General features: G+C 40.6%; 2 protein-coding genes across 2 annotated transcripts in view; one reads left to right on the plus strand and one right to left on the minus strand.

Annotated features, from left to right (window-relative positions):
* Positions 1-1932, plus strand: part of trarg1a (trafficking regulator of GLUT4 (SLC2A4) 1a) — a 16156-nt gene extending 14224 nt beyond the window's left edge. The window contains exon 3 of the mRNA XM_086215800.1: positions 8-1932. Coding sequence (XP_086071926.1) covers positions 8-18 — 11 coding nt within the window. The 3' untranslated portion in view covers positions 19-1932. The remainder of the gene's footprint in view (positions 1-7) is intronic.
* On the minus strand, positions 1428-23241 carry gosr1 (golgi SNAP receptor complex member 1). Its single transcript, XM_086215801.1, has 9 exons — positions 23182-23241; positions 22590-22701; positions 21385-21472; positions 20837-20944; positions 20564-20655; positions 16102-16176; positions 7750-7779; positions 5433-5515; positions 1428-5291 (listed from the first exon to the last, which is right to left on the minus strand). Exons 1-9 carry the CDS (start codon positions 23213-23215, stop codon positions 5167-5169), a joined length of 747 nt encoding a protein of 248 aa, XP_086071927.1. The 5' UTR covers positions 23216-23241; the 3' UTR covers positions 1428-5166.
* Positions 23242-23348: the final 107 nt, after the last annotated feature.

The raw sequence follows: 23348 nt of genomic DNA on the forward strand, positions 1-23348 counted from the left end.
CTTACAGTAAGCCACTGATACGGAGGACTTGGGAGGAAATAAAGACCAACCACAGATGCAAGAAGAAGAAAAGTCAGTTTCAAAATAAAAGAGATGAAATACAACTCCTAACTTTATGCCATATTGTAATTACATCATGACAACCTTCTGAAAGCAAAAAATAAGCAACTTGTGAGAGCGGTTAACATTCAGAAAAAAAAAATAGTTCAGAGATGCATGCGTTAGAATCCAATAACATTTGCTTGACAAAAATAAAGACAATATTCCGGTTTAAAGAGAGGAAATATGAAGATTTGAATGTGGATAAAGGGACTTTCCTTTTGGAGCAAATAAAGACTTTTCCGAGTGAAGATGAGGATCTACGCGTGAGGATGGAGCGAACGGAAAACTTTTTCTATGTCTGATGTCAAAACAGATTCTGAGTTTGGACAGCTGCATATTTATAATCCTCATGTATTCCTTACCAAACTTCTTGCATTCAGAAACATATACAGCTACAAATATATTTGAAATGTGAATATATTAATATATATAAATAGATAGATGTACATTTTCTAAAATGTTTGTATGTCCAGTGGTGCTGGGTTTAAGACACAATGGCTGGCAGCAATTGGATTATCAAATGAAATTCAAGGGTTTGTGGAGGGGGCAGGGATCACATTTTTTTTGTTATTATAATTTTTGAACTAAAAAAAAAAAAAAGAGAGAGACCAATTGCATGCCTGAATGTACATAACCAAACCTCTGCCTTCATTTGGACTGTTAGTAGTTGTCTCTTTTCTTGTTATAGAGTCAGACAGGCGAAGAGTTTTGCACATGAAGAGTGATTTATTAACGTGGGAGTCCAGCTTCTGTCGAGTGTGTGACGACTGACTTCTAACGCCCCTCTGCTCCACCCCATACGTCTCCTAAATCACGCGTGTTTATTTAGCGGGCGTTGACATATACGCATGCAAAAACCTGCCACCTTACCTCCCTTTTCCACCAAACCCTCCTTCATCTCGTGCCCTTAAACTCACATTTTACAATTTACTGCCTTTCTACACCTACTTCAAACACCCTTTGCTATATTGTGATACATTGACTGTTAGATGCAACTGCTCCTCATATTGGTATGAAATGTATTTATATGGGAAAATATATATGCAATATGTACGCATGCTATGGATTACTGTCAGGCTAACACATTGTTTGTTTTATTGTAAATAGGCAAGCCAATGAGTTTGACTAACAAATAGCATTTCAAGAAAATCAAACAAGACAGATTGTGTTTGACGCTATCAGAAAGATGTGGATTCACAGGACTGTTGATTATTGTCACATCTTATTCTTAAAAAAAAGTAAAGAATAAAAAAGCACAGGCAGAATTGTCAAATCACACATCTGCCTTTTAAATCCACAGCATTTTTTTTTTAGGTTAATAAAGCTTACATTTATAATGTGTTTTTTTTTTCTTATCAGTTTAAATCAGGAATCATTTGGTGAAAAGTGGCAGCATGTTATGTTCTACTGGCTGTTTAAGGGCTCATACGTGCAAGAGGAAACCCCAGCTAGAGAATACCCACGTATAGATTCAATTCATAAAACTATGCAGCTAATTCCTGAGAGATTAGATGGCTTGGCAGTCAAATCTAAAAATAATCTGGGTATTTAATCTCTTTTCCAAATCAAAAAGGTGTAAAAAAAAAAAAACATACAAGCAGCAAAATCCAAAGAGTACACTTGTTTACCACCATGTAACATAAAGTTTCAACTTCATTTGTGTAAATTCCACTGAAGCCTGAGTAATATGGCCTCTTCTCTCCGGTTCTGTTCCAACCCTGTGGTGGTCAGGAGCTAAATGTCTAGCCTGAGCACTGTTTAGTCAGTCAAACTGTTCTAACTTCAATTTCATTTTTGTCCGATACAGTTTCTCTTTCAGTGTACTGTATGTGCCAGTTTTCATCTCTGTGGAGTACATTTTGCATGTCTGGAATAAATGTTACCATGCATGGTCAAAGTTGTTGTCTTTTGGGTGTGATTTAAGACAGTCACAAAACACTAGAGTACAGCGGAGGCTCATGGGAATATACTTCACTTTGCAGGTACTACTAATAGTTATATATTTCAAGGTATAACTACATATGACTACAAAATAGCCACTGGGAAAGCTGCACTGCTTGCATGGCTGGAAAAGCATGAAATGTCTGTTTTCATTGCTAATTTTTTTTTTTTTTACCAATATAATGACAGTATAAGGACATATGAAACACCATCACACACACACACACACACACACACACACACACACACACACACAAACAACCAGAGATGGCTTCAACTTTTCTTACAGAAGTGTTACTCATTTTCACCAAAATCTACTTTCTGAATGAGATCTTAATTTAACAACAGTGTTACAATACTGACAGAATGTTTTTATTATTGCTTAACTCGGGCTTCATCAACCGCAAGAGTCTAGAACAAGCAGACTTCCAGCCATTTAGGTTTGCTTTGCTTTACTTTTTCTTTCTGTCTCTGTCTCTCTCTCTCTCTCTCTCACACACACACACACAATCCTGACCCATACAGTTCAGGCAAAAGACAAACTAAAATATATTCCCTTGAAGGTAAATGTTTATTCTGGATTTTGGAAATAATCCACTCTTTGAAATCCGTTTTGTTTCTCTAAACACAAAAGGTCTTAACTCATCAGCAAATATCTGCAGAGTGAAGTGATGGAGTCCATTCTGTCAACAAAAGGGTGGAGCTTCCCTGCCGATTTGTTTTCATAAAACACTGCTGAAAATAGCCGCCTCATCTTTCCACAGAGGAACGAACTTGTGTTAGACATTTCAGCTGCTTTGAATTAACAGACTTTGTGCTTGTCAGAAGTTATTGTAGCACAACCCCCCTAAGTGAGAGGATCTGGTGCTTAGTTCTGCTTGGGTGGCGTTCGCTTTGAGTGGCTAAAAAATGTAGGAGTTCAATGCTTCAGCAAGTCTACAGTCTGACTGACTGAGTGTATGAGGCTGCACCAGATTTAGACTTCAGCTGAGGGTTTCCCTCCACAGGGAAGGAGGACGTGATTCTCTGTCTGCTGGAAAACAAATGGCCATGAAACACTGTCGCTTCGCTTCCTGCTACTTTCACACACATCAGAAGATATAATTTATTTCAACTGAAGGTGACCTTGTACTTAAGTTTTAAATCAAGAATGAGACTATTACAAGGTGAGAAATGTGAAGGAACAAGCTCGCAGAGAGAAAAATAGGTGAACACATACGAAGCAAATTGGTGAATCCTTGAGAGAGCAAAGATAAAAAATATTTCTCTTCAGTCTGCCAAGTTTTCTATAGGCATCAAACAGAGGGAATGAGGACAAAACACTAAATTCATCCCTCTCGGTCCATCCGAAGTGAGCCTATTTTACTTTGATTCTGGTCATGTAACAGCTTCAAACGGTGAGACACAAATGCATTGACGTTTCTCACACAGCTGCCCGGCTTTCACAGTCCAACACTCCCAACGACAAACCAAGACTTTAATGTGTAATGACTGAAATCCTTCCCTTCACACTCAACTGTCAAGTAGAGCCAAATCAAAGAGGCGCACAATGTGTGCTGAGGAGTAAATGTGGTTGCCGGGTCATTGGGTAGACCATCATCAAAGTGATTTTATGTTTACACACCACTTCCAAGGGTAGAACTATAGAGCAGCCAGCTACATGTTGTAAAATGTCCAACCGGCCTGCTGTTTGGAGATGAAGACCTTTCATTACGCCTCATTATTTTTACATGGTCCTGATGGCCACCTACTGACCTCCTCGGTGGCACCGACAACATCCTCGCTTCTCCCCTGTTGTCGCCAACTCTTTGTCTTGAAAAATTGAGGGTAACAAGTGAATTCATTATTTTCTCAAGAAACCATTTTCTAGTTAACTTAGTTGTTTTCCTGAGATTATTAGTTCACTGACAGCCAGTAGATTTTTTTGAAGCCTCTTGACCAATGTTACCTATAACCTTTGACCCAGATGATCTTCATGGAGCCCTTGTGAGATCCAAAACACCTCTCATAATTGATTCCTTTCTGCCATTCAACACGAGAAGTTTGTTTGACTGTTAGATGAGTTCTTTAAGCAGAACAAGGAAATATATTTCAGTTTCCTGCTGGGGAATATTGTTAAATATTCTTTTATGCATATTTTGAATTGAGAGCTCAAACGCCAGCTTATGTACACTTTTAAAACATGAACAGGAAGTGGTGTTTTATTGTGAAATGCTTCCTTGGCAATACCAAAGAACCAGCTGAAGGTGTAAAACAACCTCATGTCATCCCTTGATGTGGTTAATTATTGAACTACGTGTACATAGAAAAAGAGAACATTGCAGACTTAAGATAACCACTACACTTCATCTTCCAAAATATTAGAGAGAAAATTATATGAGAGATTTGCATGAAGATGATTTGGCACTTTTGTAGAAAGGGAATAAGATGAAGTCTAAGACAAGCTCTTCTCTGGCCTCCTGCTGTCTAGAAAGGCTTATATGTTTTATTAATAGTGAACAGTAGTAGTGTCCATAATTATGACTGCCCTGGGAGCTCTGATCAAGAACAAGACAAAACTCATGGTGTCTGAAATAACAGGGTCTGATACATTTGAGTTGAAATCATGTATTTTGAAAAATAAAAGGTTTTAAGTGTGGTGTCTAGTGTCACACGCTTATTTTGTACGTACTAATATGAATAATTTATTAATTCACATTTTACAGCCCACATCGAACTATTCATCCCACACCATCAATTAAAAAGGACCGTTTAACAAGAAATCCTTCCACCTGCACAACAAAAAGGATCCGTTCTCACAGTTCTCTTCATCTTCTCTTCATCAGTTTCTGAGTGAAATACAAGGTTTTAAAATCTAGTTCTTATTTGTACTTTTGGTCTCCATTCACTTGTTGGCAGAAGAGCAGCAACCCACCAGCCCTCCATCTGGTCCACTGCTAAACACAAGTTCAGTAGCTCATGTTGGCTGAGTCGGTTCCTGCTGTAGAACTGGACCAACCAAAAGTCCTTCTGCTAAGGAGCCCCCAGGGTCCTTCAATCACTGAGCTCGGTATCCTGGGTTCCTTCATTACCTCACCGAGCGCATCCATCTGGCTCCTTTCAACATTTCACTGTGTCAGACTTTCAGTGAAAAGCGTAGAGCAAGAGGAGGATGGTGCAGATGCCGATTACTGTGCCCAGGATGAGGGAGTCCCGCCGCTTCCGCAGGTTGATCCGCTGGATGAGATTGTTGATAGTTGGGAACCGGTCTTAAGGAGCAAAAAGTTAAAGATCAAAAATGTTTCCGACAGATTAGAAACAAAATAAAGAAGGCATTTTGCGTCTCATTTGCCCTGTCATGTTCTTAATTAACTATTTTATAAATCACATGTTAACGGCATGAAGGATACTAGCCAGCGTGTTGACTCTGCTCTGTATGGATTTCAGCACCCCCCTCTGGGAGGTCATGTTCTCCTTGGTCGCCATGGCAATACTAATGAGACAGAGAGAGAAATGAGTTGGAAGGGATAACGCTGCATGTGGTCACACTCGTTGACTGTTAGAAGATTAGGAAACAATTACAGCGGCGGCGTGTCTTTAGTAGAACGAGCTGTGAAGAGCAGGAGGCGGAGCATTTTAAAGATGACAGGACAGACGAGCCTCATACCACACACTCACTGCTCACTTTGACAGCAACATCTATACCATGGAATGCAAAACAATATGACAGGTCTAATTTTGAAAAGCTTTACTAACATTCTACCCCTCTTCTATGTAAATGAGATGGCAAAAATGTTCTCCACACCGCTGCAAAATTAAATTAGTTTCTCTCTGACACTGATTATTATCATCTCTGTAAAAGCGGAATTCATGGCAGAGCTTCAGTACTGGATCTCATCAGATTTTACTAGTGGACCCAGTAAAGTGGCCAGTGAGTGTCTACCTCTCAAGAGATATACTTGGGACTTTTCCCAGGTTCTCAATTCCCAGAATATTTAAAAAAAAAAAAAAGGTTTTTATTTCTATTATCGTCTCAATTTTCCATCCCATTGACTGCACGACAACATAAAGCAAGAGCTAGACTCAATTGATGTTTTTAAAATGGTTTATGAAAGGCAGAATTTTGTTTTGTGTCTGCATGAGAATGAAACAAGTCCAAGTCCACTCTGGAAATCGTGCGCTGGGCACAGCTTTCAGCTTTCTGTAGGCGCCTTCAAAATGTGTCCGTGTCATCTGGGCGTGGAGAGGGAAGGTATAGAATTGCTGTGATATTGTACCTCTCTTGCTTTCAATCTCAGGCCTCAGCAGGAAAGTGAAGCTGGGCAGTTGGCAGGAAAAGTTTGAGCCTTCTGTAGCATCTGTTACACAAAATGATCAATAGAAACTAGCGAGCCTACTTTGGAGCCTCTCACTTCGACAGCGGGATAAGAGCGTTCGAGTGGAAGGAAATCAGCTCCGACTGCCTCTGGTGATGGAACCCATTATGAAAGAGGGATACTTTCTGTTATCACAGATTGTAGATAGAACTGATGTGCTAAAATTAAGCTAAAAAATATAACCACTTCCAAATCGGTGGCGCTCATTCCTCGGAATCTAGTGACACTGTTGAGATGTTCCCATTACCCCCCTTTTTCAAAGATCGTGGATAAAGCAATTTCAAACAATAATGCAGACTCGAGTATTTCATCTAAATATTTTCAGCAGGTTGCACGCAATGTTTTCTTATTAACCATGAACATAAAAAGCAGAGGGACACAGAGTTAGCTATGTCCACAGGGGACAAACCATCCCAGTGTGGCAGGGCCCCCATGGAGCCAGATCAAAACAAAGTCAATGACATCACCAAGGGTGTGTTTTGGCAGACAAAGTTGAAGAGCAGCAAGTCAAGCACTGCTGCAACAGCCAGTTAATTATCAAAAGTGTTTGAATGCGCGAAGAGAGAGAGTATGTGTGTATGTGTGTGTGTGTGTGTGTGTGTGTGTGTGGTCATGATATCTCCCTGTGGGTGGAGGTTGCTGAGGGGACAGTCCACAGTCTTGGCCCAGAGCAGTGTGTTGAGGATCATGTTCTCCTCAGTCAGGGAGAAATACTTTGCTGACTGCTGCAACTTCAAACCGTCTTTCTTTCTTTCTTTCTCTCAATGTTTAACAGCTCATGAAACACAAAGCTGGTGGACATCGATTCGACTCACATCTCCACGTGATCAAACACTGAATTCCTTTGAATATCACCAGGAAAAAAACAGGTGGCAAATAGAGAAACTTTTCAATGTTAATATAATTACATTAGAAATGCTGCATTTTGGCTAATCGAGTGATCTCATCAGAGTTGGTGAGGAACAAGAATTAGGAATAATGGTAAAAGCGGCTTAAAAATGTCCTAAAAAGACACTTAAACAGTTTGCCAATTTTCTAATTATTCAATTCAATAATGGGCATAAAGTGATAACTGTTGTATTAATTTGGTCATTTAGTCACGTATGGTTAGTGTTTATGCCTTAAAGTGGCAATTAGAGGATAACAAAGGAAACATGGATTACTCCTCTGTAGGTCCTCAGTCAGATTACTATAGTTGACACATACCAGGTCCAGGTTTGCTCCTCCCAACACATGTACAGAGGGTTTGGACCCAATTTATTAGGCTGATAATCCAATGGAGAAAAACGAGGGCTGTCAAATGCAAATGCATGTCTCCATATATGTGGAAGACAATAATCTGGGGTCTTACCTTATTGTGTCATCCATCAGTCGGTCGGAGCTGTAGACAAGGGGAGAGCGAAAGAGACTGGTTAGTTATTAACACGAGGAGTGAAAGGACACACAATGTCACTTTCACAGATTCAATTTGACTCAAACTGAACAAAGAACATGTGGAAGTGATGTCAGACAAACCAAAAACACGGTCAGGGATTTGCACTCTGTGTCATCTAAAAAGCAATCTGGAAACACTTCCGATTTTGGTCCAAACCAAACAATATTGGCAAATGGATAACATACAAATTAAATCTCACATTTGATTCTACTCCAGGAGAAAGAGAATTCTCTGTTCTCATTCTAGAGCCAACCACAACGCAGAGAGACGAAATAAGCTGGCAGGCTCTATGGTGTCGGATATTATTTTACTTATCTATAAAAGGCATTTAAATACATCTCTTCATGAACTTAATTCACAAATATTTGTACATACTGTAGAGCGGTGTGAAAAAGTGTTTGCCTCCTTCCTGATTTCTTTTTTTTTTTTGCATGTTTGTCACACTTAAATGTTTCAGATCGTCAAACAAATTTAAATACTAGTCAAAGACAACACCAGTAAACACAAAAAGCAGTTTTTAAATACTGCCACACCTGTTCTCAATCAAGAAACCACTTAAATAGGACCTGCCGGACAAAGTGAAGTAAAATAAAATATCCCCAAAAGCTAGACATGATGTCAAGATCCAAAGAAATTAAGGAACAAATGAGAAAGACAGTAACTGAGATCGATCAGTCTGGAAAAGGTGATGAGGCCATTTCTAAAGCTTTGGGACTCCAGCGAACCACAGTGAGAGCCATTATCCACAAAATGGCGACATCATCGAACAGTGGTGAACCTTCCCAGAGTGGCCGGTTGACCAAATTTACCCCAAGAGCGCAGTGACAACTCATCCAAGAGGTCACAAAAGAACCCACAACATCATCCAAGGAACTACAGGCCTCACTTGCCTCAGTTAAGGTCAGTGTTCATGACTCCATCATAAGAAGGAGACTGGGCAAAAATAGCCCATAGAGTTCAAAGATGAAAACCACTGCTGGCTCGTCTCATTTTTGCAAGAAAAAATCTTGATGGTCCCCAAGACTTTTGGGAAAATACTGTGTGGACTGACGAGACAAAAGTTTAACTTTTTGGAAGGTGTGTATCCCATTACATCTGGTGTAAAAGTAACACCACATTTCAGAAAAAGAACATCATACCAACTGTAAAATATGGGGGTGGAAATGAGATGGTCTGGGGCTGTTTTGATGCTTCAGGACCTGGGAGACTTGCTGTGATAAATGGAAACATGAATTCTGCTGTCTACCAAAAAATCCTGAAGGAGAATGTCTGGTCATCTGTTGGTGACCTCAAGCTGAAGCGAACTAGGGCTCTGCAGCAGGACAATGATCCAACACCCACCAGTAAGTCCACTTCTGAATGGCAGAAGAAAAACAAAATGGAGACTTTGCAGTGGCCTTGTCAAAGTCCTGACCTGAATCCTATTGAGATGCTGTGGCATGACCTTAGAAAGACGTTTCATGCTCAAAAACCCTCATATCTATCTATCTATCTATCTATCTATCTATCTATCTATATGTGTGTATTACACATACAAATTCCAAATATGACAGCCTAATCGTCCAATGAGTACTAGTATATTAAGTGTTTGAACAATTTGGAGCACTCCTGATTAAAATGTCTAAAACATAATTGTAAAATGTTGTCAGTTTCTGTTAACTCAGCATAAATGTGCATGTGTCTTCCCATGGATGTCATGGGGGATGTACCCCACAGATCCTTAAGCCTGCACAGAATCCTCCAAGAGGCAGAGAATATGGTAAATTGTATACACACACACACACACACACACACACACACACACACACACACACACACACACACACCTCATGAACAATGCTTTCAGTGGTCTGTTTCTCGATTGAAATCAATTTAGATAATGTTCCCGAGAACTAAAGTAAGCCAGACAAACAAAACCACTGGGATTCTGTTTCACGCTTCATCATCCAACATCAATTCAACTTTGATCTAAAAACTCCACATCCTCAGTGTCATGCTTAATGTGAATTTCCAGCCATTTTTGTCCTTCTGTCCTCATTCAAACTTTACCTACTCACATCTTCAGGTTGTAGCAATTGCATTTATGTGATCACCTTCTATATGCTTGTGAATTCTCTGATTTCTTCCTACAGGCCAATTTCATTTTGGGCTACATTTAATATTGGGTGAATATTGAGGATGACTATGGTAAAGAAACAATAAGGAGTCTTTTTCATCTGAGAGCTGCATTAGGAGGGATAACCCAAACATCCCTGAAGACCTAGTGTGGATTCTTATTTGTGGCCTTGGCCAGCGACTTGATAATGCACAGTCCAAGTGTTCTGCCAGCTTTCTGTTCTTGGATCATAGCGAACAGCACAAGAAACAAACTGCAATTTGGCAGGAGATTCTAAGTCTGATCTGTTTCTTTGCCATACTGAAGTGGAATCATTTACAAGAATTACGTCATTTGATGAAATTGGTTGGAGAACTAGCATAAAATACAAAATGAAGGCTGGTCAGGCCAGCTTTGCACAAACAGATTGTAGGAGTAGTTGTTGGGAGCTGAGACAGTCCCAGTCATACCAGTGGCTGCAAAGCAAAAGCAATGAGATGACGACAGGATCATGCAGTCTTAAAAACAGGCCAGCAACAGCTCCTATTCCATTATTGGGTATCTATTACAATCTACAGTAGTAAAGCCCTATCAAAATCTTTATGTCTGAGGGCCTTTTGGCTCTGATCAAGACTTTAACATGTCAGCTTGATTGGAACCAAAACCGCAGGTATGAAAACTGCCTTGATCTACTGGACCATGGCCCTCCGATAAAAAACAGGAGTCCAGTTTTCAGGTAAACCTCCTGAGAAAACAGGTATGGGAGTCAGACCTAATATAGGAAGAGAGCCAAAACGCAGCGCATTCTTGAAAAAGGATACTGCAGCTAGAGGAGGGTTGGGGTGTATGTGAGCTCTACTTGGGCACCCTGAGAAGAGGCAACGTTGCAGTATAATATACACTTACGACTATAAAGGTCTGTGCAAGATCAGAAGCAATAAACATGATCTATTAATATTCAAATCCCTTTAGTCTTCCTGTAGTTCATGAAGTGTGATGTTATAATTAAAGCTCTTAAGTAATCACAACGTGCTGTTTTTGTCCTTGCCAATATGACTGACCCCCTAAAACAGGGAAATTCAAACAGAAATTAATTCTTCAACCGTGTCTCTTGATTCCATCCCTATACCTCATGACGTGCAGAGTACAGGACAAACTGGTTTAAAGCTACATGGGGCTTTTAACATGAACAGACGTGATGAGGAAAAAGATTTGTGCATCGTTACGTCCCTCATCCAGACAACCAAGCAGCGCCAGGGTTGATTTTACCATCCTGTCATGTAGATGTGGCCCTAAGTGGTTTGAGCTTTGAGTGGGTGCCGTAGGAACTTCCTGGCCAGTGTTGTTGCGCCAAGATCATTCTCTTTCCTGGTGTGATGAAACTGCCCTCCTCACCCACATTATTTCGTCCCACCACACGGCTAGAAAATAACAAATGTTCACGGGTTGATTTTCTGTTCTGAAACTTAACCATCTACGAAGATTTAATTGATCAAAATTAAAATGAATACAAATTATTTACTGGTTGTTGTTTGCTTATTGATTTATTGTCAAATGCTTCACAGCAACCTTGAGAAGGTTGAGTTGGAGAGCAATGTGAAGCAACAAACAGTAAGCTACACTACATGAATTACTTTGCCAAGGAAAGCAGTCTGAAACTCTTGGCAGCAGCCGCAGAAAACTGCATCAGCAAAATGCTCCCAAATCTAAACTCAGATTCAAAGGTAGTTGCAACATACTCAATACAACCTACTCACTATCATATTCACAGACTTTCATAGTGGTTATACTTAATTTCATGGAAAACGTATCTAGATTACACCGGGTAGAAATTAAGAAAAAAAAAAGGCACATTGAATTGTGAGGTTGACGAGAAGCAGATTGAGGTGAAATAAATGTTGGAATCCCTAAAACTGGTAAAACGATGTTCAAAATGTATCTTTGTTTCCCCTTAATTCAGAAATAACATTTTGACACTGAAATGGTATTTCTGATAGAAAGCGAACAGAAATGGTCTTATTGTCTGCACTTTAATCACGCTGGTCAAAATGCGCCAGCGATGACCAGGCAATCAATTATAAAGACGTGGCCAGAAACCAAACCCAAATTTGTACACAGTGCTACTGGATGGTAGCGAAAAAAAGTGTGGTGAGGTAAAGCAATTTGCTGCTCAGAGATGAACACCGTTCAGCTGAGAGGAGGCACTCGGGCAAATAAAAGTCAAGAACCCAGAGCACATTCAGTAAATTACAGTAAACAGAAGACAACACTTTGCAAAAATCATCTTCTCCTCTAACGAAGTACCAATAAACAGACAACTGCTTAATCCTGGTGTCTTTAGAGGAAAATGTGCTTTGCTAGATGGATTGTTAAGCTTCAGCAAGTCAGTGAATAAAGTTACTGTACTCAACATATTTAGGCATTGAAAGGGAACCTTTTCCTACCAGACATTTTTCAGATATTAAAATATGGGTAACTTTCTAAGCTGTGTAAACTGGCTGTGTAAAAAAGATGTCTTTCATTTAATGAGAGGAAAAAAAGTGGAAGAGAAGTGTGGTTAAAATGATGAAGAATTAAGCAGATCAAAGACGAAGCGCCCACAGTGATGACTTCATTTAATGAATGTGAAGATGTACGAAAAAAAAACCTAGAAGAATGAACTCCATGGACTTTGCGCTTACCTGATAGTTTTGATATCCAATCAATAACACTGGAAAAAAAAGCACTTGAATGATCAGGCTATTCTAGCATTTACTCATTTGCAGTGCACACAATAAAGCTGCTATTGATGGGAGTATTAAGTGTCGATTTGATGATGGCTCTTAGATCACATTAGTTGATGGTATTTAGCTTATTTGGAAACAACTGCACCACATTTGCTAGCACTGCTTCTAAAACTTGACATTCGACGTTCCTGCCTGTTAAAAGGAAGGCTTTTCATTGCTGCTGTTGCAGGATGTGCTTGCTCATTGAGAATTGTTGGGTGTAAATGAACTGAGGGAGGGACGTGCTAGACCTGCTCTACTTGTAGATAACTTTTGTTGTGATTTAGCGCTGTACAAAGATAACTGACTTGACCAAAAAAACACACAAAAAACCCCTCCAAAACCTTGTAAGAATGAATTTAAACTTATTTCAGTGACTGCTATCCCAAAAGCCATCCTGTTTGCATGGCTTAAAACTGTGTTGTTTTTTTTTGGACAGGAAGTCTTACAAGTGTGACCACCACCATTAGAGCTGTTCCAACATGAACTTTTAATGGGCCTGCCCCTCCCTCCCTATGGTTTATTCATGAGCACTGACATTTATGGCATAGAGAGATGGAAAAACAGATGCACAAGAAGAACAGTATGATATCAAGCATGAATGGACAGAGATCAACATCAACACTATTCAGGGTTTAGGTCCGGTAGCAAGTATCATTTGAGGGGGGGTCCGGTGGCCCAGTGTTTTTTTTTTTTCCTGATGGGGGGCCTAGGACAGGCCAGCAATGGGCTCAAAAACACTTTTTCCTCCTGGACATATCTTGCTATGAGTGACAAGGCTGTTAGGAAGCGCTAGCATGTGATAGCTGAGTGTTGTATGAACCTCAGCTTCCGGTGTGGTTTGAGTGTTAAAAAGAAAACTGATTTCAGACCCTCTGTGCTGGTGTGTTCACCGAACGATGTCGCTTTGGCGCTTTCCAAACATATATCCTCCTTGAATCCAACAGCCCCGCTGTGACTGGGGTCTAAAAAAACCTCTTTAAAAGAATTAAATAAACAATGCTTGGCTCAGCAGGGGGTCAAGTCGACCTTGGCAGCCAGCCTGCTAATAATAAACTTGGTATTACAAACTTGTGTTATGTGGTCACCTTGCTGACATTCATGTCCTGCAATGACAGCTTTCTCACTTAATGTGTCGGCAGGTCTGACAGGGTGAAAACCATGCAAGGTTCATCACTGCAAGCAAAAACTAGACAGGGGGCATTTTAAAAAAGAATCTGGGTACGTCTGTCACAGTAGGTTTTCTTAGGAATGACTCAAGCATGGCAGTCATTCCGCCTACTGCAGTAATTTGTTGATTAACAGACTTGCTTGCTTTTTATGGGGGGGGGGGGTGATTAGTCTCAGAAAAGAAGATCACTCTGCTGGCATCATTATAGACCACCCCCCCCACCCACACACACACACACACACACACACACACACACTGTATAATAGATTTGGAGTCATCATACACAACAATGGCTCCCCTAAAGTCCTTGTGATTTCACCTCAAAAGCAGAGGAGATCGTGAAGGTTTGTTACAAGTTCCACTGCGAAAGGCCGACTCCACAACTAGCTCTATCACATGGTCTGAAGATGATGTTAAAAACTAACCATTTCAAAATATTCATTTAACCAAAACACATTTCCTCAAAGCTGACTTTAAAAAACAGTGAGCCATATAGACTGCGCCCACCGTCATCAACACACTTCAGCATTTCAACTCAGACTTCTCTTCTTGATCAAGTACACAGGCTCTACTTTAAGTGAGACTTCAGACCATTGCTGGAGCTACTAACACAGTTTAGCCTATTTCTCTTCAGGCCCTCTTTCCTGTTTTATGGCTCTAATAGGATCAATCAAGCGTAACTCAATCCTCATCTCAGATCTCCTCTTTCCCCTCTCATCTTTGTCAATGGTCTGGGGAAGCCCTATAATATGGGTTGTGGTTCAATCAGATAATTTCATTATCACTACCCTGATCAATTGTGCTGGATTGGAACAAATGCCTGGCTGCTGGGAATGCAAGAGGCTGCAGCAAGCCAGACAATGTTCAGCACATCATGTCCCCGGGCCACTTCTTCTCTCATTGCACATTTTTTGATGATTTTCTTAATAGAAGTCTGTTTGGCTCTTTTGGTACCAGCTTGAATAAACGAGGGAGGTGATCTCACACTCTCAGTGAGATTCCCCTGATTAAATTGAGTTGTTGTTTTGTTTTGTTTTTTAAAGGATTGTTGAATCATAATTTCATCTTTACATAAAGATTTCACAGAGGGAAAATCAATGCATTCTGCAGTGTAACTAATCATTGGGAGAGGAACTTGCTTTAGAATAAAAATTTCAGTATTAATCTTACAAGCACGTCTTGTCATCATGTGTGTATCCATCCATGCAGATACTGCTAACGTACACACAGTATTATGTAAGTTCCATTCTCTGTAGTCCACTCTTATTGTCACTAATTGCATGTCTTGATGCAACTTTTGTTGATTTTCTTGCTGAGCTTGTTAAGTGAAACATCAACAGAAGAGGTGCACACTGATGCATGAGCACCATTCTAAAACCTCTCTTCAAGTTATAAACAGGGGTAAACATTAGCTGTGTAATTTCCTGAAGTGATCAGAGAGGTCTTTTATGAGGAATCATTGAGGCACTGGTCCTGTAAAAGACTCAGAGAGAAACAAACATTTAGCCACACAGGCAATCCATCAGGCTGCCTCGTGCTTGTCCAAATTATCAGATGAGATCCCCGAGTTGGAGCTAAGCAATGTCAAAAGCTGTTCAGTGGTTTATTTGTCTCTGGTTGGAGTGTGTGTGTGATCCTGCTGACACCCAATTTTACTTCTTACACAGGGTGCCTCTCACACCTCTTACACAGAGGTACACACACACACACATATATTTCACAAAGTTTGCAGCCTCTTGCTGTTAAGCAGGGCTTCAGAGTCAGCCAAATGATGGTACGACACTAATGAGGTTGCTGGCAGGACGTAGTTTGACCTATTGTGACAAAGCTGATTAATGTTCCTTTGACAAGCTATGTAATGTAGCCCGAACTATACCACAAACTTTAGATTAATGAATGCAACATCTGTTAGAGAGCAATAGCGTCAAGAGTGATTGCCAAGATGTGTCACAGCTTAACAACCAAGTACCAGCAACAACACTGACTTGCACTATTATTCCAAAAGGCTTCTTCATGGCATCCCTATTGTAATGTCACGAAGAGGATTAATTATCCCAGCTTGGACTTCAGGGAAGGTGTAGATGCTGCTGCACTCGGACAAAGCAGTGCAGCGCTTGAGAAAGTTCATGCGCGATTGGGAATGGTGATGCAACACCACACACTGATTGCACCCTTACACTGAGGGGAGGAAAACGTCGTTCATGATTACCTCAAATATGGCAAAGAAGCAAACTTACTTTCTCAGGTGCTCATGTTCCTTCAGAAACAGCTCTGTTCTTCTGTTGTTGACCCCAGAGCCACTCTTGTATGTTCTAAGAAAAAAGTTAAATAAAAAAACAAGATATATTTATAAAGCCAAGACTTCTGTTTTGAACATAGAGACAAACTGGAAAGCACTCGGAGAGACAAACCTCCGCTAAGGCAAACTTTTGGCCCTGGGTACATTCATGTTCAGGCACAAATTAAAGCTCCAAGCGGAGATGGAGCACATCAGGATCTGTGGTTGTTCTAATGAGAGGATGGTGATATCCATTGGAAGGAAACCGACACAGTCATGGGTGTAGGCATGTTTCTTTTTTGTTATTCTGTAACATTTTTCTTGTGTTCAGAGTCATCATCTTTCTCACCAGGAGCCACTGAGCCGTGGTGGCCTGCTGATCACTACAACAGACTGCCCCCCACCCCCACCCCCACCCCAACAGCACCTCTAGGTCCACTGAATGGACAATTTCTGTATCTTTGTAAGAATACATATGAAATAATTAGAATATCCTGTAAAAAATGCATTTCAAGGTATTCCAGTGTAATGTCCTGATATCCAACCCTGACCAATCAACCCTAACCTACAGCTCTTTCTAACTTATTCACTGTGTCAGTTTTTCACATCATTTATCACAATATCCACTGCTGTGTAGACTGATTTCTATCAAATGGCAGTCGGCGCCGATATCATTGCTTTCTCTGCGTCTCCTTTACAGTAAAAGCCTTCCTGTGGTTCACCACGGGAAGGCTTTAATGTGACGCAGCAGAAAGAGGAAATATTCCATTGGCATAAGAAGTAGCCTAACAGCAAATACAGTAGATCAGATAAAACAAATTATGTGTAGGCTCATTGAAATCTTCCACACAAAGCAAAGAGCTTCTACATATGGCACACACTTCCTCTACACCTGCAAGATCATACATGAGAGCCAATCAGTTTTCTGCTCCAACATGACGCCGAAACAAGGCCAGAATACTAAGGTTTAGGACAATTGTCCCCTGTTGAAGAGCTATAGTCAAATCATCCTTGACTGTAATTCATAACTCAGATCCGTCAACAAGCCATGCCGGGTTTTACATTCCCTATACTGCCTCCCACCAAAGAATTTAAACACCTATAAATAATAAATATGAAGCACAGAGGAGCAAAGCCACTACATCATATGGAGGCCTATTGATTCATCCATATTTAAGTGTATAAACATGACAAATTCTGGTTCAAGAGACTGTATCTCTATTATAAAAGAGCAACTTTGTGAAGAGACTCAAAAAAATGGTTTCATAATGTGGTTAAAGATAAATTTTTACCAGCTATGTCTTTCTATTCTAAAACCCTTTTATGTATTGAAGTAAAACTTTAATTTAATCTATGTACGAACAATCAGTCATATCAAAATGCAATTATCAAAAACAGACTATGACGAAGACCAACATCTTAACAGCAGGAGCTGCTTTTTTTTTCTTCTTTGTTTGTAAAATGTATCTAAATAAACTGAACCCCTGAACATTGGAGGACCACAGCAATGCTACCAAGTACAAATCAAACTGTCCACAGAGAGATTCTTGTTTGGTACAAACCCCAGTAAAATCACATCACAAATCACCACAAGCAGACTTAAACTACAACTGCAAAATTTGTCAAGATAATTATTTTTTTCTTTTTTTGCGATGATTTCCTAATTCCATTCATTTTACAAGAAGCCATAAAGCCTCAGACATGAGGCAGCGCCAGCGTTCTCCGTTTCTGTACAATCAGGTCCCAGTCAAAGTTAATGGATGGCTTGTTATCCCACTCACAGAGCGAACACATCACACCCATTTTCTTTTCCTGATGCATCTCAACAGTATCAGCAGCCTCCCTGAACAGCTGACTCCTCCTATGCTTTTTCCTCTCTGGTCATTTCGCTCAGCCCCACCCTCCAGCTAGGCAAGAACATGATGAGGAGCACAGGAGAAGGGGCGTTAAAGGGGTGGGACAAAAGGATCTGCAGGACAAAATGTACACATATGCTGTATATCATGAACATCCTACCCCACCCAACTGAATGCAATCCAAAAAAAAAACAAAAAATACCAACTACTTCCTCTCCACTCCATCTAAAAATGCTGAATGGCAATACTATATTCAGGGCACACAGTATTCTCCACTGAGGCACCCCGACAGACGGGATGATGTCTGAGCCGACAGCCAGCTTCATCGCTCCAGCAAGGATTTTTAAAAGGGCACATATGTAAATCACAGGCTGGCTGTTGTTTTTGTTGCTGGCATTTCGAGTGAAAGCAGAAGCAGAGGGAGCGTTAGGTCTGAGCTCAGCTCTGCTTCACGGTGTTGTAGTGAATGGGACAGCTGCTCTTGAAGAGAGACAGGGTGTGAGTGCGTGAGTGTGTGTCTGTGTGTGTACATAGAGAATATGATTTGCTGACAGAATGTGCCGAACACATCTCAAGAGATATTGATACAGTGTTTGATAAACTGTCTTGTTGCTCATTAGGTGCATGCATAAATGAGAAAGTGCACACTATGACTTTAATAAATATTGATTGTGTGTGTGCGTGTGTGTGTGCGTGTGTGTGTGGGGGGGGGGGGTGCAGCACAAACAGTCCTAAGATACATAAAACTCTACAATGATCTGCAGCCTGGCAGGTTTCCTCCATGGTCACGATCTCTACTGCCCCCTACCTATAAAAAGACTCAGTTGCAGGATAAACATCCCATAACTGTATTAATGACATCTTTTTAGACCTGCAGGTCTCTACAGTTGTGCTTCTCAAACATAATCAAGCTACAGTGCAAAACATTAGAAGTGTGAGCACTTTATTATAGTATTATGATCTGAATAAGGCTCCTCCAAGTAAGAGACAAACCAAACTTAGACTACTGTCGTTAAAAAACAGCCCCACAGTGAGACCCAGCTTTTGGATCTTGGGAGAATCCTGTTCCTTATACTAACCCTTTTCTTCAAAGATCAATGAGGGAGCTTGGAGCGAAGTGCCTTTTTAAGGGACAATGTCGAAAGTTCAGCATAACTCAGCATCTTCTCGCACTGTGCAATCTGCACTTCTAATTCCTTTCCTGTTCAGCACAGATTGTTTCCTTATCAGCAGCTCTCCACTACATTAGTCATCGTTAGGCTTACCACTCGGTCAACAACACCGGCTCTTTTGTCTGCATTAGATTCATCAGAACTGACTGAGCTTTGTAGTAGGTCAGGGGCACTTCCCAGAAGTGTAAATTCTCAGCAGGACTGAGTCAATCGATGCATGTGGTGCTGACCTTATCAGATGTTCCTAACTACATAGGTTCGCACACTGTTTAAAATCTAATTTTTTAAGTGCATTGACTATCAATGATTAAATAAAGCTCAGTGGTGCCTTGATATATTCGTTATTATTGTTAAAATAAGCCACTCCCTATCACTACTAACAAAGTTATACACAACCGAGGCCATTGGAGCAGATATGAGGCAGCTGCAGGATATCTGCATAATAGACGGATATAAATGATCAATAGGATTCCTGCAGTGCCCACCGTGTGCTCACTGCTGCGTCTTACAGATCAATAAGCCATTACAAAGAAAATGACAAGAGTCATGGTCTGAGGAAGCCCCCATCTCATTTCAATATAACTGAGCCAATCAGAGACGAGGACACTTTCTCAAGACAAGGCCAAAGAGGCCGTGAATCTTCTTTGGGTTTAATGGCAAGCATTTTTCAAGATCATGCCAAGTCGAAGTCAAGGTTCAACTGAATACTTTTAAGAGAGAGGTTTTCAAAGTGGGAGGTGGTGGGCGGGCCTTCCCAGGGGGGTATAAACTGTTTCAGAGGAGGCACTGAATCAGCGAGAGATATGCCACATCACACAGACATACACTAGTGGGGGGCGGGGGGGGTTATATTGTTGATCCCACTTTCCTATAATCATCGAACTTATAAGTGTCATATACCTTTTTCCTTGCGAATGTGACACATGCTGCAACAGTCCTGGGCCTTTACCAGCATACAGGTAGTAAATGTGTGAGAGGTTTCATTTCAGGCAACACTGATTCTTTACAAAGACCTGTTCCCAATAAAGTCCAGTGTCCTGCTAAAATGCTACAGTCCCCTTTTGAGTTCACTCCTGCTGCCTCACAAGGTCTTTGTGTCACATGTCCGTGATGTGAGCAAACCACAGAGCTGTTTGTGTGCCCCTCGTAGCACGCAACATTATCAAGAGATCTAATTTTTATGACTGGGGAGGAGGCACGTTGGGGTTCAGTTCAAGCACCAAAACTTCTTTCTCATTTAAATCACAATATCAAACATCTTATCGATCACTTTTCTTATTGCAATTGATAAGGTGTCTATATATATTGCTCATGTTTTATTGCCCAGGACTTTGCTGATATATATTAGCCGCAGGACCAGATCAATCTTCAGGTGGTGTGAACAGCTACTTACTCAATGTCTTTTCTCACAGATCCTAATAGGTCTTCCCTTTCCCGGATGGCTAAGAAGTTGCCTTTGGTTTTGTGGAATTCGTGTGTGTAATCCTGGCAGGACACAGATTTGAGAAAATAAAGATACAGCACATGGGGAAGAAAGAATAACAGGAAGAAATCTGAACCGAAATATTGATGCATGTATGCTTCTTCTTTTTCTTTCTGAATGAGGTGTATGGCTCAATGAAAACAAAAACATCCCATCAACTCAACAGTACATTAAACAGCAAACCTGAAGGATGTCTCTGTGCCTCTGAAGAGTGTGCATGAGTGCAGCATTGAGAGATGCTGTTCCCGGGGTGTTCGTGTACTCCGCCATCTTGTCATTGACTGCAGTCAGCTGACAAAGACACAGAAAATGAATAGAAGGGCATCAGTGTGGAAATAAACAGAGAAAGTGAAGAGGTGCACAGAGCCTGTGAATGATTAGAGGTGTGCAGATCAAAGATGTTCCCAATGCCAGTCAACGTGCAGATGTGAACCTAATATACTGGTTTATCAGTCAAACACCAGATGTACTACAGCACAATGACATAGAATGAAACTGTGTCCCTTTCAGTTCAATTCCGTTTTTTGTCATTTACATTTCAGCATGTTAGAAGCTTGTTCATTATGGCTTAATGGATTTGTTGTAAAGATCCATGGCATCCAAACAAAGTGAAGTATGCAGTCTTGTCTTTCCTTCCCGTAGACATGAGCCTCAACATAAATCCAGTGCTGTTCTTACTAGTCTGTTTTATAGGCCTTTCACGGGCCACTGGTGCAGGAGAATTTACTTACTTTAGCCAGCAGCTGCTCAATCTCCACTGACATGGTGTCAAACATCCTGTCCTGGGTAGAGTTGTTTAGCAGCGGGGTGGTGTCTGACCTTGGGGAGGAAAGGAAGCAACACACAAAGAATGAATAGTGGATGGCGGCATGGCATGAAGCGAAGATGACAACTTTGAACTATTAATGTTCTTGCTGAAAATTATGGAACAATTTTCTACATCAACAAAAATAGTGGAGCTGAATATAAAAGCAAGAGGGTCATTGTATTATTAAAATTAAATAGTTTTTGTTTTGTGTTAAATTTTCATGTGATAGTCAATCGTTATGCTCACAATTAAATATATCAGACAGTGATAACTCTGTTTATTTGCCTTAAAGGGATATGTCACCCAAAAAGTGGATCAATGTGACCAAATAGATGGATTTAACTGTCAGTTTGATACCTAAGTTAAGAAGCAAAACTTCTAGCTGTAAAAGTTGAATCAAGACAGTGTTCAAGTACCTTTATCATGATATCCAAAGATTTAATATTATAAATAATAAGATCATCACAAAAGAACAATTTGATTAGATATCAAAATGCTACATGGAAGCAACAGGTAAAAAAATGTTAACCTGGCAGTATTTTTTCATTAAAATGTATTACTTTTTACATTAAACGCACTTTTCGAAAGTAAAAATTTGGAGAACGAATGGTATTTTGTGACATGGAAGTTAGATACAATTGTAGTCATTTTAAATATACTGGGATAATGGTAAATAATCAAATAAACCTTAAACATCGGTAACAAAATATTCCAACTAGATTTCTGCCCCTACAGCTAAACTTGTGTTTTCTCAAGTCCTGGTAGATCTTCCCCACAGCCATTTAAACACATGCATAACAAACAGAGATATCTATGATGTCATTACACCACTCCAGTGAGCCAGCATCAATTCCTGGCACGCCTAAATGGGATGTGGTCATAATTCATGTTTTAACAAAAGAGCAAAATTTGTAATGTGAATGAGCCGCTCTTTTTTGACAAGTCAATGCAGCATAAACACAGGTGTAAATGAAAAAATCCATTAAGCTTCTGGTTCAGATTCCTGTGTGATAACCATTCCATCGAGCCTACATGCACAACAGCAGGTGCAGACGAGCATTAATAATTACACCTGTCCCACCATGCATTTACATGTGGGAATGGCTGCTGTGGAGGAAGAGAACCTACGTGTCTCCTCGACGTCCATCCCTGGTGGAATTGTAGCTGGTACACAATTTACTAAAGGAGACCAACTTCAGGTCAAGTTCATTCTCCAACTGCCTGGCCTGCTTTCGCAGATCTGAAACACACACACACACACACACACACACACACACACACACACACACACACACACACACGGAACCGACAATGCAATTAATCAATGTGCAATCCAAGCCGAAACAACGCTACAGAATTAAGGCCGTTGCATTACAACCAATAAGCTAACTTACACCGTTATTAAAACGACAGAGGGATGTATTTAATCATTTCACCTGCTTTAACCGTGTGATGATGGCAGCTGGCCTAGCAATATGTGGATGTGGAGATGTTAGAGAGGCGTCAGGGATTTAAAAGCTGAGTGAATAATGTAAAGTTACATGGCTCAGTTAACGTTAGCTAGCTTGTGAGGAGCTAGTAGAAACACGTAAGCTTGGACCCTAGACGTACGAGCCAAACACGTACGGCGACTTTCACCAAAGAACTGCGCGTAACATCACAGGCTACACCTCTGATGCTGTTGTTAACGTTGTCATTCTTGTTTAATTATTTCCCATACCTTCCCAATAGTTGCTGCTTCCTATTCCTGCCATCTTTGTTGTTCTGAGACGTCACCAAGTTCCGGGGTGTGTCGGGAGAACACCACCAACTTCTCATAAAATGTTGGTGAGTAATAACGCCCCCTGTCGTGCCTCACAGGTAACGCACTCCCCCGGTCCACGCAGC

Source organism: Aulostomus chinensis, chromosome 10, assembly GCF_037954235.1.
Source record: "Aulostomus chinensis isolate RoL2024-O1b breed Wild chromosome 10, RoL_Achi_v1.0, whole genome shotgun sequence".
In the NCBI taxonomy this organism is placed as follows: domain Eukaryota; kingdom Metazoa; phylum Chordata; class Actinopteri; order Syngnathiformes; family Aulostomidae; genus Aulostomus; species Aulostomus chinensis.

Bases quoted from the DNA above. Each gene is read 5' to 3' on its own strand.
- gosr1 (XM_086215801.1), bottom strand. From the start codon at position 23,215: ATGGCAGGAATAGGAAGCAGCAACTATTGGGAAG. The intron at 7,780-16,101 runs GTAAGTTTGCTT...CCTTGTCTACAG, and splicing joins GAACATGAGCACCTGAGAAA to CTCCGACCGACTGATGGATG. The intron at 5,292-5,432 runs GTATCCTTCATG...TTGCTCCTTAAG, and splicing joins CAGAGTCAACACGCTGGCTA to ACCGGTTCCCAACTATCAAC.